The 15665-nt window shown below is 39.5% G+C and overlaps 1 protein-coding gene across 6 annotated transcripts in view; it reads left to right on the forward strand.

Moving 5' to 3' along the window:
* The window catches only part of VRK1 (VRK serine/threonine kinase 1), a 99917-nt gene that overhangs the window by 82121 nt on the left and 2131 nt on the right, over positions 1 to 15665 (forward strand). For 4 of the 6 annotated variants that reach the window (XM_087726143.1, XM_087726138.1, XM_087726147.1 and 1 more), the window contains exons 8-13: positions 2667 to 2799; positions 5219 to 5339; positions 6858 to 6916; positions 8052 to 8224; positions 13446 to 13557; positions 13853 to 13958. In XM_087726143.1, the coding sequence (XP_087582269.1) occupies positions 2667 to 2799; positions 5219 to 5339; positions 6858 to 6916; positions 8052 to 8224; positions 13446 to 13557; positions 13853 to 13958 (704 nt within the window). The remainder of the gene's footprint in view (positions 1 to 2666; positions 2800 to 5218; positions 5340 to 6857; positions 6917 to 8051; positions 8225 to 13445; positions 13558 to 13852; positions 13959 to 15665) is intronic. The other 2 variants (XM_087726149.1, XM_087726150.1) reach the window with 1 other exon arrangement.

Consider the following 15665-nt stretch of genomic DNA (forward strand, 5'->3'; position numbering starts at 1 on the left):
ATAATACATTTCTGGGAAGGATTCATCTGATTTTTCTAAGGAAGGTAAAATGGAAGCCGACATAGTGCAAGGAAGAAACATTGATAGTGAGTCTTACAGTTTTTCCTAGTGGGAACAAAATTTAGTGTTTTCTTTAAAAATGTTCCAATAGCTTCAGAACAGGCACATTAGAATTCTGGGGGAAATGGCTTCCTGGTTAATAGGTATTTTGTAGCTGGCTAATCCTATGTTGATGAAAAGATGACCCCTTCTTACATGGTAACTCTTGGAAGAACTCATGACATGCTCATCAAGCCAGAAATTTTAGCAGCCCAGTCTAAGATTTTTCTGTAAGCACAGACTTTTTACAACCTATATTAATATTCACTTACCCAGATTTGGAGCCAGGAAATGAATTTACATACTTATTTGATTTAGAAGCCACCAAATTCCAGGATGACTCTGGAAAGCTTATACTTTAAAAACAGAAAACAGTAAAGAAAAACCCCCATGATATAACCATGATACTCCCATATATCAAAAAGCTATAACCAACAGAATCCACAAGTACCATAGCCCATAGCTTGGGAGAAAGGCCATTTTTAAAAAGCCTGTCATAGGGTCATCAGAATGGGAGCTACACAAAGCTGCCAGAGGACAGGGGCTGCAACAGAGAAGGCCTGGGTCTTGATAGATGCAGTTGTTTGAGGGAGGGAGCACCAATTCTGTCCGATATTACTGGAGGGCAGAAATGATGAAGATAGGTCGTCCCTTCAATAACCTGATCCAATGCCATAAAAGGCTTTATATAGCCCAGCAGATTGAATTGGAAAAGAAAGAGCATAAGACTGGTGCTGACTTGTTTCTGTAACAGTTTGTGAGATGTAAATGAAATTGAAACTGGTGGTAAAAGCAGCATGAGACTTCAGGTGGGAATTGAAAGCATCCACTGGTATAGTGAGCCTTGGTTATTAAAAATAATTCTGAATTAGGTTTGTGCTGGTAATACGATATTTAGAATCACCATCTATACCCCTGAGGCAATTTGTTCTACATCAGTTCAATCAGGAGCTGGTTAATTATTAAGGTAGGGTGCAGATAATATTTTTCTATTTGGTTCTTTTAACATCAATATTAGATTAATGTTATTGGATTGTAGGTAGGCTTACTTTAACTTGCTTGGGAGTCCTGTTAAATTTAATAATATAATGTTTTGTTTTTATTGAAGTATATAGGATAGATAATTGAGCTTTTAATATTAGGAAGAATCTTGGTACAAAAAGAAAACACATACTTATACCGTGTTTCCTCGAAAATATGACAGGGTCTTATTTTCTTTTGCCCCATGAAATAAGCCTCGGGAAGGCTTATTGTTTTGAGGTTGCTGGGTAGCTGCTCCCTTGCGAATGAGCTCCCGAAGAGCTGGGCACAGCCCTAGGGGTGAAGCAGCCATGAGGTGACCACGCTCATGAACAGCCGCCCGGCAAATCCCTTCTCCAGCTGGGCAGAGCGCCATTTACTGACCTAGGGGGTATCACTAAGGCGCGAAGCCACGTGGCGCTCTGCCTGCCCCACAGCTCCCGCGGCTTGGCACATTCGGGATACCCCCTAGGTCAGTGCATGGAGCTCTGCCCGGCTGGAGAGGGGGGGTTGCGCAAGTGCTGTTCCGCCCCGAGCCTCACCAAGCCCTTGTGCAGCTCTCCCAGGGCACTGCTGCTTGCCGCCCGCCACTGCCGCGCTCCGAGCATAACTTCCAAACTCCAAAACTCGGGGCCGAGTCTTCCAGCATCAACCGCTCTAGGAGTGCTCTCTATGGTGGGCCGGCTGCTGGAAGACTCTTTGTCTGGAAGACTCTCTGTCTGGCAGCCGGCCCACCATAGAGAGCATTCCTAGAGAGGCCGATGCTGGAAGACTCAGTCCCGAGTTTTGGAGTTTGGAAGCTATGCTCAGTGTGTGGCGGCGGCGGCAGTGCCCTGGGAGAGCTGCACAAGGGCTTGGTGAGGCTGGGGGTGGAACAGGCGCTCGTGCAAACCCCCCCTCTCCAGCTGGGCAGAGCTCCATGCACTGACCTAGGGGGAATCCCGAATGTGCCAAGCTGCGGGAGCTGGGGGGCGGGCAGAGCGCCATGTGTCTTGGCGCCTAAGTGATACCCCTAGGTCAGTGAATGGTGCTCTGCCCAGCTGGAGAGGGGATTTGCCGGGCGGCTGCTCTTGAGTGTGGTTAACTCATGGCTGCTTCACCCCTGAGGCTGTGCCCGGCTCTTCAGGAGCCTGCTCACAAGGGAGCAGCCGCCCGGCAACTCCCCCCTCCAGCCAGGCAGAATGCCACTCCCCAACCTAGCAGTATCCCGAAGGTGGCAAGCAATGTGAGCGCCTTACCCCCAGCTCCCACGGCTTGGCGCCTTCGGGATACCACTAGGTAGGTGAGCGGTGCTCTGCCTGGCCTGAGGGGGGGGTTGTCCAGGGTGTTTATTTTCGGGGGTGGGCTTATATTTTTGCCCACGCGAAAAATGTGGTAAGGCGTTAGTTTCAGGACAGGTCGTATTTTCGGGGAAACACAGTATTTTGAATGACATTTCCTGACATTAATGATATAATGAGAAGTCAGTATTATATAAATAAAGTACATCTTCTGGTTGGCTGTTTTTAATTCTTGGATTGATTTTGTTGTGCTTGAAACCGGCACAGGTGTACTTGGTAGATTATGGCCTTGCTTTTCGATACTCTCCAGAAGGCAATCACAAGGATTACAAAGAAAACCCCAAACGATGTCATGATGGAACTCTTGAATTTACTAGTATAGATGCACACAAGGGAGTGGGTAAGATGTTTTTTGTTTTTATGCATATTCATTCTTCTTATAGGTAACAATAAAAGGTAACAAAGTTGTTTGGTATGTTGGTAAGTTCTCTTTTACTGAGCATTCATTCAGCAACAGTTTGAAGTTGCAACAGTGCTGAGCAAATGCTACTTGCAACTGGGCCTCAAAATTTGGGCCATTGCAGTGCCCCCACAGTCATATGATCACAATTCAGGCTCTTGGCAACAGGCTTGCACTTATGACAATTGCTGTTTCCCATGGACAGTTGCACTTTTTCATGCTCTGATGCACCCTCCACTCCTCGACTTTCTTGCATTCTGACTGCCATTCTCCATTCCCTGACCTTCCTGCATTCACCACAATCCAGAAAGAGTATGAGTGACCATAAGCAAGGTATTTCAATTCAGACAACTGCGCCATTGGAACAAAAGACTCATTGGTCATAGTTGCAACCTGTTCCTTAAGTAGGAGGTATAAATATAGGAGGACCTCTCAATTGTGCACCAACACTGTGTCCAATGGAGTGCCATTGCATCCAGAATCAAATATGACTCATCGTCGGACTCTGGTATGCCCAAACACAGCCAATCTCTCTTGCCAGGGTTGAATTAGGGCCAGTTCTTCCCTATTGAGCCATGGTGGCACAGTGGTTAGAGTGCAGTACTGCAGGCTACTTCTGCTGACTGCCGGCTGCCTGCAATTTGGCAGTTCAAATCTCACCAAGGCTCAAGGTTGACTTAGTCTTCCATTCTTTCGAGGTGGGCAAAATGCAGATTGTTGGGGGCAATATGCTGATTCTGTAAACCACGTAGAGAGGGCTGTAAAGCATTGTAAAGCGGTATATAAATTTACCGTATTTTTTGGAGTATAAGACACACCCAGGTTTTGAAGAGGCAATTTTTTTAAAAAAAGTAGGTAGGTAGATAGAGGGATAGATAGGGAGAAAAAGAGAGAAATACAGTAGGTAGTAGGGAGAGAGAGAGAGTAGTTAGGTAGATAAAGGGATAGAGAGAGAGATAGAAATACAGTAGATAGGTTAGGAGAGAGAGTGTAGGTAGGTTGGTAGGTAGAGGGATAGAGAGAAATACAGTAGATAGGTAGGGGAGGATAGAGAGAGAGTAGGTACATATATAGGTAGATAGAGGGGGGAGAGAAATACAGTAGGTAGGTAGGGAAAGAGAGAGAGAGTAGGTAGATAGGTAGGTAGATGTTTCCAGGTGTATTTATCAATGTGCTGGAGAAGAAAATAGCTGACAACCTGTAGCACCTAAAACTTTGTTTCTGCTGGGACAGCACTTGATCAATGTAATTCTCATCAACCACTCTAAGTAAATAGCTTTCCGAAAGGGGGGAAAAAAGCTTTTGCACTCTGCAAACCTCCCCCAAACGGCCCGTTTTTCACGAAAATGGGCCTGTTTTTGTTTTTTGTTTTAAAAAAGGCATGAATAGCCTGGGGGGTGGTGGCTTGCAGAGTGCTCCTGGGGAGGTGAAGGGGGCCAAAAACAAGGAAAAAATGGCGCGTTTTTCATGAAAATGGGCCATTTTTGTGTCAAAGAAATTGCATGCATAGCCTTAGGGAGGCATATAGAGTGCGGCTGGGGGGGGGGAAACGCCCCGTTTCTTTGCTCATTTCTGCCCTCCCCAGCCCCCAGGAGCTGTCTGAAAGCCTCCATAAGGCTATGCACAGCCATTTTGGTGAAGGGGCGGGGCTTCAGGAGGTAAAAAAATGCTGTATTCTGTGTATAAGACGCACCCAGATTTTCAGCCTCTATAGAGGAAAAAAGGTGTGTCTTATTCTCCGAAAAATATGGTAAGTGTTGTTGCTATTGATATCCATATCTTCATAATATTGAGGGGCTGGGCCAGCCCAGCAATAGCATCATCGGTCTGGCTCATGGTGGAGATGTGTGAGTTGGTTTCATCAGGATATTGATGACACTACACTAAATCCCATTGAATGATCATCCCAGCAGTTTCATTTTGATATTAAGAGGAGCTATAATGCAACTATAATGGTTGCATCAATTCTCACTCTCAAAAAGATATGCACAAGTGTGGCACATGATTTTTTAGGAATATACCCTAGCCTGAACCCAGATTGAAAAGACTTAGTTAATCCAGGTTTCTCTGCGGCTGAGCACAAGCGTTCTCTTATGTAATTTGGGTAGCTATTTCGGTCAAAGCTCCAATCATGTCTCATTCCATTTAAATTTTCCCTTTTTATATACTGTACTACCTTTCCCTGTGGTCTTAAATTTGTCATGGCAATCTGAAACTCTCCAACCAATAACTCCTTTCCAATGTAACTGAAATTATAATCCATAGTGAGTGTTCTGCCTTTATAGGTTGTAACTAATATTGCAATGCAATTTAACTATTTTCATCTTCACTATGAATTTAGCACTTTTTTCTTTTTTAGCTCCATCAAGACGTGGTGACTTGGAAATTTTGGGTTATTGTATGATCTGTTGGCTCAGCGGTAGTCTGCCTTGGGAAGATAACCTGCAAAATCCAGATTATGTCAAATTGTCAAAAATTAGGTAATTTTAACGTATTTAACAATAAAACTCTTTGATGTACTCAAACTGCTTGATGTAGATGTGCTTAGATGAAACTAAATATCATATTTTCATCTTAAAAATCCAGGTGAGACAGACTTGACAGGTTTAATTGAAATTGAATTATTGGGTGGAAATTGGATGACATTCTTATTTCAGCTATGCAGTTAGATATTGCAGTGCTGTATTGCAACTCCAACATTGATTGATGGATTTATATACCACCTTTCTGAAACTCAAGGTGGTGTACATATCACTCTTCTTCCCTTGTCCCCATAACAAACAATTTAGTGAGATTAGTTGACCTGAGAAAGAGCAGTTGACCCAAAATCAGCCAGTGAGCCTTTGGTTTGGGGTTGAAGGTAGAGTTGAATCTTACAAGAAGGGACGGAAATGCTTAATGTGAAAGAAAAATAAGCAAGAGTCCATGTTGAACTAGTACAACAGATTTTTTTCATAAATGATTCCACTTTTGATGTTGAAATGTAAGGATTTTATTACAAATACACACCTGCACACTTTGATTTTTGTACTGTTTTACCTGCAGTCTGAGATAAAGCCAGAAACAATGAAACTAGAAATCCCGTAAAGTGTTAATGCGAAATGTTGTTATATTATTCTTAAGTGGTGCTTGCTTTTTGTTGTCTTCCCTTCCCAAAGCTTATTTAACATCAGCTTGCAACAGAATTCTAATATGAACAGAACTATAAATGTTTATTCACTACATGCTATTTTTACTAGCTCTGCTGAATCCACCTGGGCCGTAAATAAACACCATAGTGTTGAGAGCTGAAAACATGAGAAGGACCAACATGGTCTTTGAAATGGGACAGCTCTCCACGGCCAACGTACTGCGGGACAATTTAACAATTCAATTTAATTATTTAAAAGAAATGAACAATTGTTTTAATTTTTATCATTCATTCACATTTAATTTTGTCCCTCATTTTGCATCCTTTCTTTAATGATTCTATTCCACCATTTCTTTGATATTAGTGTAACTCCTGCCCCGCAGCGAGTTGGTCTGAGGTGAAATGGCTGTGGTGAATTGTCATGGACCCCATGGTCTATGACCCCTAGCTTATTTATCCTGTTGTGCCATCTTCCACATATAAAAGCCAGATGCTAATATCATTTTAGTTTGGCAATCATTGTGGTTCTATTTATCAAAAACAAGATGTCATGTTACAGATTCCCATTTCTCTTAATGTTCTCATCAGAAACTTAATACAACAGAATTTCTATGCTAGGATTTTAATTGTCAGAATGTTTTCATTCCTTAACCATAACAGGAGGATTGTAACATATATTATTCAATGATGGAGTGTAATTTTAAAAAGCTAGGATGCTATTATTACTCTTCATTATTGCTACCAGTATATGTGTGTATTGCATGTGCTGCATATATATATTGTATATTTGAAAGGAAGGAAATCAAACAGATCAAAATTTAACTACTGATCTCTTAAACATAGTTTGGCATCTTGTTTTTTCTCCCAGGTATACCGATAACATTTCAGAATTCATGTTGAAATGTTTCACTAAAGAAGATAAGCCAGGTAAGTAAGAGCTTGCTTAAATTATTTCATCAAACAAATGCATTTGTAAGGAAAGAAAAAAGATGTAGAGGAATTCATTGAAACAAAATATACCAGTGTCCCTTATTTGGGGAGCACATGAATAAGTTGTCCCCAAAAGTCCTGATGTGCAGTTTACAGGCAGAATAAAAAAAAAAACATGCCTAATATTTGTGGATGATACAAGAGCAGCCTGGAAACAGAATTTTTCTTTCCTCCCTCACCATATACTTTATTTGAGGTTTCAGAGAAAGTTGAAAGAAAAAGCAACCCATTTTGCCAACAATATCTGTTTCACCAGCACTCTGATGCTGTTATGGTCTATATGCTTGCAGGTTTTCTTACTGCAGAGAAAAGAGTTATAAATAAAACTATTCTCATGAAATTGAGTAAAGATAGTTTGTTTGCTAGGAAATCTTTTTCTTTTCAGAAAAGATCAGTCAAAAAAATCTGACCAATGTTATAAATTTCCCTGTTTAAATCTATTTGCTGATCTTATTTATTTTTAGAAGTACACTACCATTAAATACAGTACTGTTTTAAGATTTACTGTGGTTATTTATTTACAATGATTACATTTTCAAATGTTGTTAAAAGATAAATTATTAAAAGAGGGATCTGTTTATCTGTACTGTTACATCCAGATTCTCCAACATATTTGTGCCTGTAAACAAAGTTCATGTTATGTGTACTATGAAATTTGATATTTCTGTGAAACTTCAATATTCCTAAATAAAATGAATCTAGAAAGATTAAATGACTGCCTCAGGCCTGTTTAGCACCTGACAAATGTGGGAGAAGATGGCCATTTTCATTTGACAAATCTATCCCCTCCAGAGTTTCTCTTGAGATGTGAAATTGTCAGGAAAGCTCTCCTTTTGTTCTATGATATTTATCTGGATATTTATTATACTGATTATTCAAAGCAGAATTTTATGTATTTTATAGATTCTGTCTCCAGAAACAAAATAGTTTCTGTGAGCAGAGAAGAAGAAAATATTTTTCTTACCATATTGGATAATAGCTATGACTGTAGTAGTAGCTGAATTTTATACCGTATCACTATATTGCTACATGAAAATGTAATTGACTTATTGGGACTTATTGCTTTCTTTAGATGAAATAGCCAGGTATATGGAAAAAGTGATGGCTCTGTCCTACACTGAAAAACCACCATATCAGGAATTACGGGAAATATTTCTTCAAGGTCTGCAAAACATTGGTCACAAAGACGATGGCATACTGGATTTTGAAGTTTCATTGAATGGCGATATTCCAGCAAAGCCTAAGGTCTTTTTAATTCAGATCTGTATTTAATGTATCTTGTTTTCAGTTGAAATAAGAGAGAATGGTTTTATAAATGGTTAAATCAAGACAGTAAAGGGAAAGAAAAATTGTGCACATGAGATTTGACTGGGCCATGGGCTTATTTAAATTTCCTATAGCTACCTGCAATCCAAAGAATTAGTTTAAGCATAGTTGAGAGTTGCACATACCTTTATCTGGATTTGGCTATTATACTGAACCACTTTGAGGTGGTTCTTTGGTTCAAATATTTTAAGATTAGGGGGAGAACTCTACCAAATCAAATATTGTTTTTGAAATCCCACTCAGCAGGAATACTTGGGTGGCAAAAGCACTTGCCACGAAATTGTAGAAACAGCATAGTGCATGCAATTTGTATGTAGTACTTAATTGTGTGGGTAACCAGTTGTTCATTACTGAAAAGCAGAAATTACAACAAAATTTTGAAATGAGTCATCATCCCCAATTGCATTCAAACTAAGCTTTCAAAGAATTTGACAGGGTTAACTGTTCAAGTTATCCATGCATTTTGTATCCAGATATATTATCCATGTATTTGTATTGGATGCCAGGATTAATTGATCATCCTAATTATTAAATATATTCTTCAAGGACAGTGATAATTATGTAACTATGATTTGGAGTTTGTAAATATGAAGCATTTTTGCATTGAAATTTTCTTTATGTAATGTCTTTGGTCACCTCAGATAGAAAAAAATACTGCTGCACATTTAATGTAGGTCATTCTTTTTAAAAGGAAGACATTATCAACACTGATCTAAGTTAAGTTTCATCACATATCTCTGTCTTTATCTGGCATACTGACTGCTAATATGTGACCAATTTGTGTAAAACCAAAACTTGTTTTTATTCATAAAGAAATTTATAGTAAATATATTAACACAGATATTAAATGATATTATTTGGAATGAAAAAAAGACTGTAAATTCACTAAGCAGTTTCCCTACTAATAGTGTTTTTAATGATATAGATGGTTGAGGTGTCTGGAACCTCAAATAAGTTAGGAAATTGGCAAAAGTACAGCTGTAAATTGATGGTAATCCCTATTTTTGCTAATGGCTGCTCAGTTATTTTGTATTAATTGCTGAATCCAAGCCATATTCAAGACCAGCATCATAAATACATTTTAAGGTCCTACCTTAGGATTTATAGCAAATGGGTTGCTTAGACTAGGCTGCCAAAGTAACATTGCTTCTAATATAGCCATTTCCAGATGAAAGAGCTGAATATCTCCACTTGGAGATGCCTAGCTCAAATGAACAGGTAGTCCTTGATTTATGACTGCAATTGTGAGCTGAGTTTCTGTCACTAGATGATATGCTCATAAAGCATGACATCATGTGACCACATCGCTTAGCAACAGCAATCCCAGCACTCCACATTGCTGTTGTTAATGGCATTCCACTGATTACATGAGGACCTACCGCAATCCAAACTCTCAGGTCCTGGGGCTGCTTGTCACACTGCAGTTGAGGCTTCTTCATGTGCTGCAGTTCTGGGACTACAAGAAGCCCCTGAGCTGCCGTGTGAAGCCCAGTCCCAATCACAGTCACCTTGCTGCCTTGCGTTCTGAGGCCCCTGTTGCTCTGTGCTCTGCCACCCAAAGTGATCTTTGCCATCTTCTTGCTTCCGCTGCTGGCAAAGTATTCCCAGCCTGACCCTTTATGAGGCAGCTGCTGGCCACACAAGGCCATCCCATCCTCCCCAAAGTGCCGTAAGGAAACTGCCAACAGTAACTTGGACAACAAAGTCTTATGTGGCCAATGACAACAATATGGCAAAAGTCAGCTAGGATGGCAGAGGCTGCAGAGTGTAGGGGGCAAGAGAGCAGAGATGGGGGAGAGATAGGCAGGTGGGAGAGTTGAAGCACCCTTGTGTCAGCATGGCAGGCTGCCAAGTGCCTGAATTTTGATCATGTGACCACAGGGGTTCTGCAACAGCCATAACTTTGGAGACCAGTTCTCAGTCCCTGCGTTCAGCATTGCTATAACTTTGAACAGTCACTGAACAAAATGCTCGTAAGTCACGGACTACTGTTTGTAGGTGTTAAAGCAAGGAGGACCTTGTGAGCCTAATGGGATTGCAGCTCTGCAGCCAAATGAATAGAATGTCTTTCAGATGAAAATTTGATTTACAAAGGAGCTGACTGGAAACATGAATACTTTTGAACATCTCAAGGAACTTGCAGCTTGCTTCCTATTCTTACTTTATGCTTTGGGCTTTTTGATTAGCATGTGAAATGAAAAAAAATAGAAATGGTTGTCTTAATATAGTTCCAAGGTCTAACTTGATAGATATTGTGTACTGAGGTTTTCATTTCTACTGTGTCAGTTTAATAGTGCTTTGTAGAAAAAAAATCCTAAAAGCATTTATTTAGTTTATAATTGGAAAAGAGACTCAATTAATAAAAATAGAGTAGAATTCTTTAGTTCTGAATGCATAAAATGTAACTCTCTTTACAATGATGCTGCATTGGTAAAAACCTGCCTTATGTGTCATGAATGTTCCTTTTCAAATGAGGCAGGCTATTACAAAGGTAGGTAGAAAGGATTGATAAACCTTGTAGCGTTTCATTAGAAAGAATTGTTTTGATGATTCTGATGATTCCAAGGATTTACTGCTTAAATCTGTTGCGATCCCATAAAGACTTGCATAACAATTCTCTGGTTTGTTCCCATATTCTTTTCCTTACCTGAACAAAGGTCTCGTCCCTTTTGTTTTTGGAGAAGATCTTGTATAAAGTTTTATATGTGTATGCCATCATTTTTCAAACTAATTAGTTCTCAAACAATGGCTGGATATGAAGGAAAGGGTAGGAGTGTACAGGTTTAAGGATGCCCAGGCTCCTAACTCAGTAGGAGATTGGCTAGATTGCCATATTTCTTAGCTCTCAGACAAGTATAAGATGAACTACCCTTCTCTCCCCCCCCTCCAAATGAATTCCATTATGTTTTTAACTGGGGTACAGCTGCATACCTGCTAGGGAACAAATTCCAGTAACAACATACTTTTGATTATGCATAGAACTGCACAATACGTTTTTCAATTTCAATATTGGCTAGGAATTGATTCCAAGTTGAACCTCAAAACTGCATTCTGTTGGGGACATATGATGATGCCATATCATAATGGCTAGTAAATTGAGAAATAGTAGAAACAGTGGCTGCCCAGCTAATTGAAATTGGTTACAGAGGGAGTTATTCATCTTCTCTATTGTGCATTTTAAGTGATTCTGGTTCTGGGATTTATTAATGAGAGAGCATTCCCTACTAGGCTTAAATTTAATTCACTTTCATATGAAATGGATGATGTTACTGTAACATTTACATTTGTTCAGCTAACTTCTGCCAAAAAAGAAGTTTCCTTCATTTTCATGCAGTGAAAATATTCATTATTGAGCTTGTAAACTACTCAAGCCATGGAATATGCTTAGTGATGAGCCCATTGCTGACATTTGATAACAGCTAGAAAACATTTGAACTGAAATAAATATTTCAGTGTTGCCTCTGTCAGAGAACAATACCTGACGTTCCTTGCTATCTAGCTGGCCTGGATCAAGATTAAAAATGTGCCTTTCAGTGTATAAGCTGGGAAACTATATTAGTGTGTGGAAAGTATTGAGCAGCTGCTTTAACAGGAAGACTTTTAAAAAAGAGCAGCTCTATTTCAGTTAGACAGGAAGAATGCATTTATATCCTGTATATAGAAGCAATACAGTGGTGAACTATTCCTTCTTAATTTTGGACAGAACGTGAAAAAAATGTCTGTGTTTATTCCTGCCTAATGCATCACAAATCTGCTGACATGCTAACCTTGGAGTTTGGGTTGGTGTTAATCAGGCCTATGCACCGGCAAGAAAGATGTACCTAATGCACTCCATCAGTGCCGTTTGCATATGGAAGTTCTCCCAGGGGAGTTGCCCTGTGCCAGCTGAGGGTTACCTGCCCACTGCAGTTATTGTATGTAATTATCGAACCAATCTGTTCAGCCCAGCAGGGTTTAGATAGTAATCATGAAGCAACACTTTGGAAAGATGTAATGCACTCTCCCCTTTTCTCGTTGGCTATATAAGCTTGTAGCCACTTGAGCTATTTCACTCTGGATATACGTTGATCAAAGTTACCAAAAAAGTGGGCGGAAGTTTAATAGTAATTTTTGTGCTGATAGGCTAAGAACATTGAAAAATATTTTGGCTTATTAACATTCATAGTAAAACTGGGGAAATATATACACAGTTCCAGTTTCTTTTGAAGCATATTGTCCCCGCTGCACCATTTATAAAAGGTCTAATCTGATGCATGTCTGGTTGAGAAGCAGTTCTTGCTGTGGAGGGTAGAGGCATAACAACAACATTTTAACCAAATAAGTCTGAAGGCTTTTAGAAATCACTTCTAGAAGGAAGAGTCAGAATTTTATTTATTTATGTTCTTTTCTGATTGGAATACTTTCAAACTATTCTAAATCAGAATGGAAAGGAGGCTGGCAATGGTGGCTGCTTGAAATTCAACTTTTGGGGTTCACTGGCTGTAGCTTAAATTTTGATCTTAAATAATAAATGAATGCTTCCAATTTCTATGATTTTTACATGAGCTATAATTCTACACTAATTATATAGTAATCTGTATTCTTTTAACAATAATTTCAAAATAGTACTGCAATATGTATTTTTTCATTGTCTTAGCACTATATTTCACTATTATGAAAATATGAAATGTAATGAATATCTTAAGTTCTTACAGAAATGTGTGCAAAACCTGAATTTCTTAGCAGAGAAGTGCAATTTGTACAAGACAAGAATCTCTCCAATCACTTAAAGTAAAATTTCAATATAAAGAGAGCTGCTTAGGCAGTTCAAGAAATAAATTTTGTATGCATAAGAAATATTGTTGTATGGAAGGCCCCCACACTCAATATGCTGTTGTAATTGTACCTGATTACTGTAAACTGTACTCTTGTTGCTGAATATACTAAAATAGGTTCATGGAGGAACCTGTACAAAATAAGATATTAAAAATCATAGCATGATTCCTAAGATAACATGCTTTTTCTGTTAAAAGCTTTTTGAGTTAATTACTCTGAGGATAGGAAACTTTGATAGAGAAATATGGTTAGCAATTTTATGTATGGCGTTATCATTTGTTTAACTTGCTTGTGCGCATTTTTTCTGTTTTGATTTGGACAATAGACAAAAAGAAAATTAGTTGCTGCATCAGGGACAGCTACTGCTGATGAGGACAATGCCGAAATAGCTGTTGACGGTGTGAAAAATGCCAAAAAAAGAAAGCCTGCATCACCGAGTAAGTCAAAGATTCTTATTAGTATTTGTCACTGATCTATCGCTGTAGAAAAATTCAAAGATGTTTAAATTGTACAATAAATGTTAACTATTTTGTTGGGTAACATGGAAAAAGAAAAGATTGTCAGCTATCTGCCAGTAGCAAATGTGAAATATATTTATTGCTCATCATATAAAACTGATGACAGTTAGTTGATGAAAGTTGTTGGCGGCGGCTCCCTACCCCTTTTCCCACCATTTATTTTCCTCTCTGTTTTCATTTTTATCCTCACCTATCTTGTCCAATTCACTGTCAGGAAGTGCTGACTCCCCACAACCAATTCATCACAGCAGGTTGCAGCCAGAGGCTACCAGCAATAGCAGTAGTAGCAGCAGCAGCAACAGCAGCAGTCACTTGCAACAGTGAGTGCAGTTACTTTAAGAAAAGGGAGTTATGCAGATAGACTATAAAATCTTGGTAGTATTTTGGCATAATGTGTAGTTTATGACCAGCAGATGCACATCAGCAGGACGACTGAAAGGAAGGCTTGCCAATTCTTTAGCAGGAAATGCCAGGAATTAGTTTGGACCTCACACATTCGCTGCCTGTGAGTTATAGCCCGTCTCTAAAAGGCACTGTGGCAGATGGTATAATTTCCAAGTTAGGACTGTGCAGAGCATCAAAGGATTGCTTCCCTTCGAAAGAAACCTCAATCAAGGCGCACTTTTTAGGCAGTTCTGTGAAATGTAGTGGCACCTGGTATACATCAAAACAATCACTTCAAAGGCTTGCAACAATTTTCATGCCCAGAAGACACTTGGATTGGCGGTTCCAGCCCACCTCAATGTTTCTATTAAAAATGTTGAAGTATAGCGTCCTGCTTTCCTGAGTTAAAGCTTGTCTTGAATTATATTCCTTCTTTGATCTGACTGAGTTGGCGCCACAAAATGAAGCTGTGTTGCTTTGGACAGCAAATATTATTGGCATTCTTATTTTTATTTTTAAAAAACATTTATAGCCAACCTATTATTCAGAGCATCTTGTGGTAAGCTACAATTTATCAAGGAAACAAGGAAAAATAGTACACAAAGTTAACTATAACTATAGCCCAGTTAAGACACAGTCACAACAACCAAGACAAAGATACAGCTAATAGTCAGAAGGCATAAACAGGCTGTGACAGTAATGGCAACTGATATTGAAAGACACAAAATATCAGCACAAGCCTAGCCTCAAGGGAAATGGCATTGCATACCTGTAGCCATATATTACTATGCCTCATCCAGGTCTTAACGTTTGAGCATTTAGAAACTGGGAGAGAGAAACATTTAGAAACTGGGAGATATGCTCTTTCAAGTATCAGCACTTGACACTTAAAGCAGCAGTCTCCAACCTTTCCGGCTTTGCAGACCGCTGGCAGCATTTTTTTTTGGGGGGGGGGGGAGAGGGAATGGTTCTGTGCTGCATGCACTCACTCATCACTTGTGTGGCCTGATTTTGAACGGGATGCAGCCTGCTATCAGTTTGTGGCCCAGGGGTTGGTGACTCCTGCCTTAAAGCCCTTGAATATCATTTAAAATAAATGGTCCTCACTTAACAATATTTGTTCAATAACCATTTGTAGTTAATAATGCTGAATGACTGGTATGTAAAGTTATGGCTGTTGTACTCCTCCCCCCCCCCATGGTCAACTGTTCAAAATTTGGGTGCTTAGCAGCCCACCTGCAGTTGAAATTACAATTACAGGATAGGTGCTCCCCCTACCCTGATTCCCAATTTCTGCCCTTCTGATCACCAGGCACAACACTGTCTATCAGGCATAACATCTTCAGTTTATTGGCAATCAGCTGGCTCAAATGGATATTACTGGTGGCACTTAACCCCAGAATCCAATGAACTCAAGGAGTTGTTGCATAAAAATGTTGAACATGATGGAATGGATCCCGGTGGAATCTCACAGTTCAGCAGCCATGAGACCAAGTAGAAACTCCTGAAAGCCATTCTCAAGAGTTGATCATAAATATGAGTGCAACCAGTGAAGAAAAGCACCTTCTACGCCAATCCCAGAGAGTCAGTTTAGCAGTCATATCCATCATATTTGTATAGTTAGGTTATCATTCTAAAATACT

The sequence above is a fragment of the Thamnophis sirtalis genome, unplaced genomic scaffold (assembly GCF_051295495.1).
Source record: "Thamnophis sirtalis isolate CommonGarterSnake01/CBP01778 unplaced genomic scaffold, rThaSir2_p1.2 scaffold_1, whole genome shotgun sequence".
Taxonomy (NCBI): Eukaryota; Metazoa; Chordata; class Lepidosauria; order Squamata; family Natricidae; genus Thamnophis; species Thamnophis sirtalis.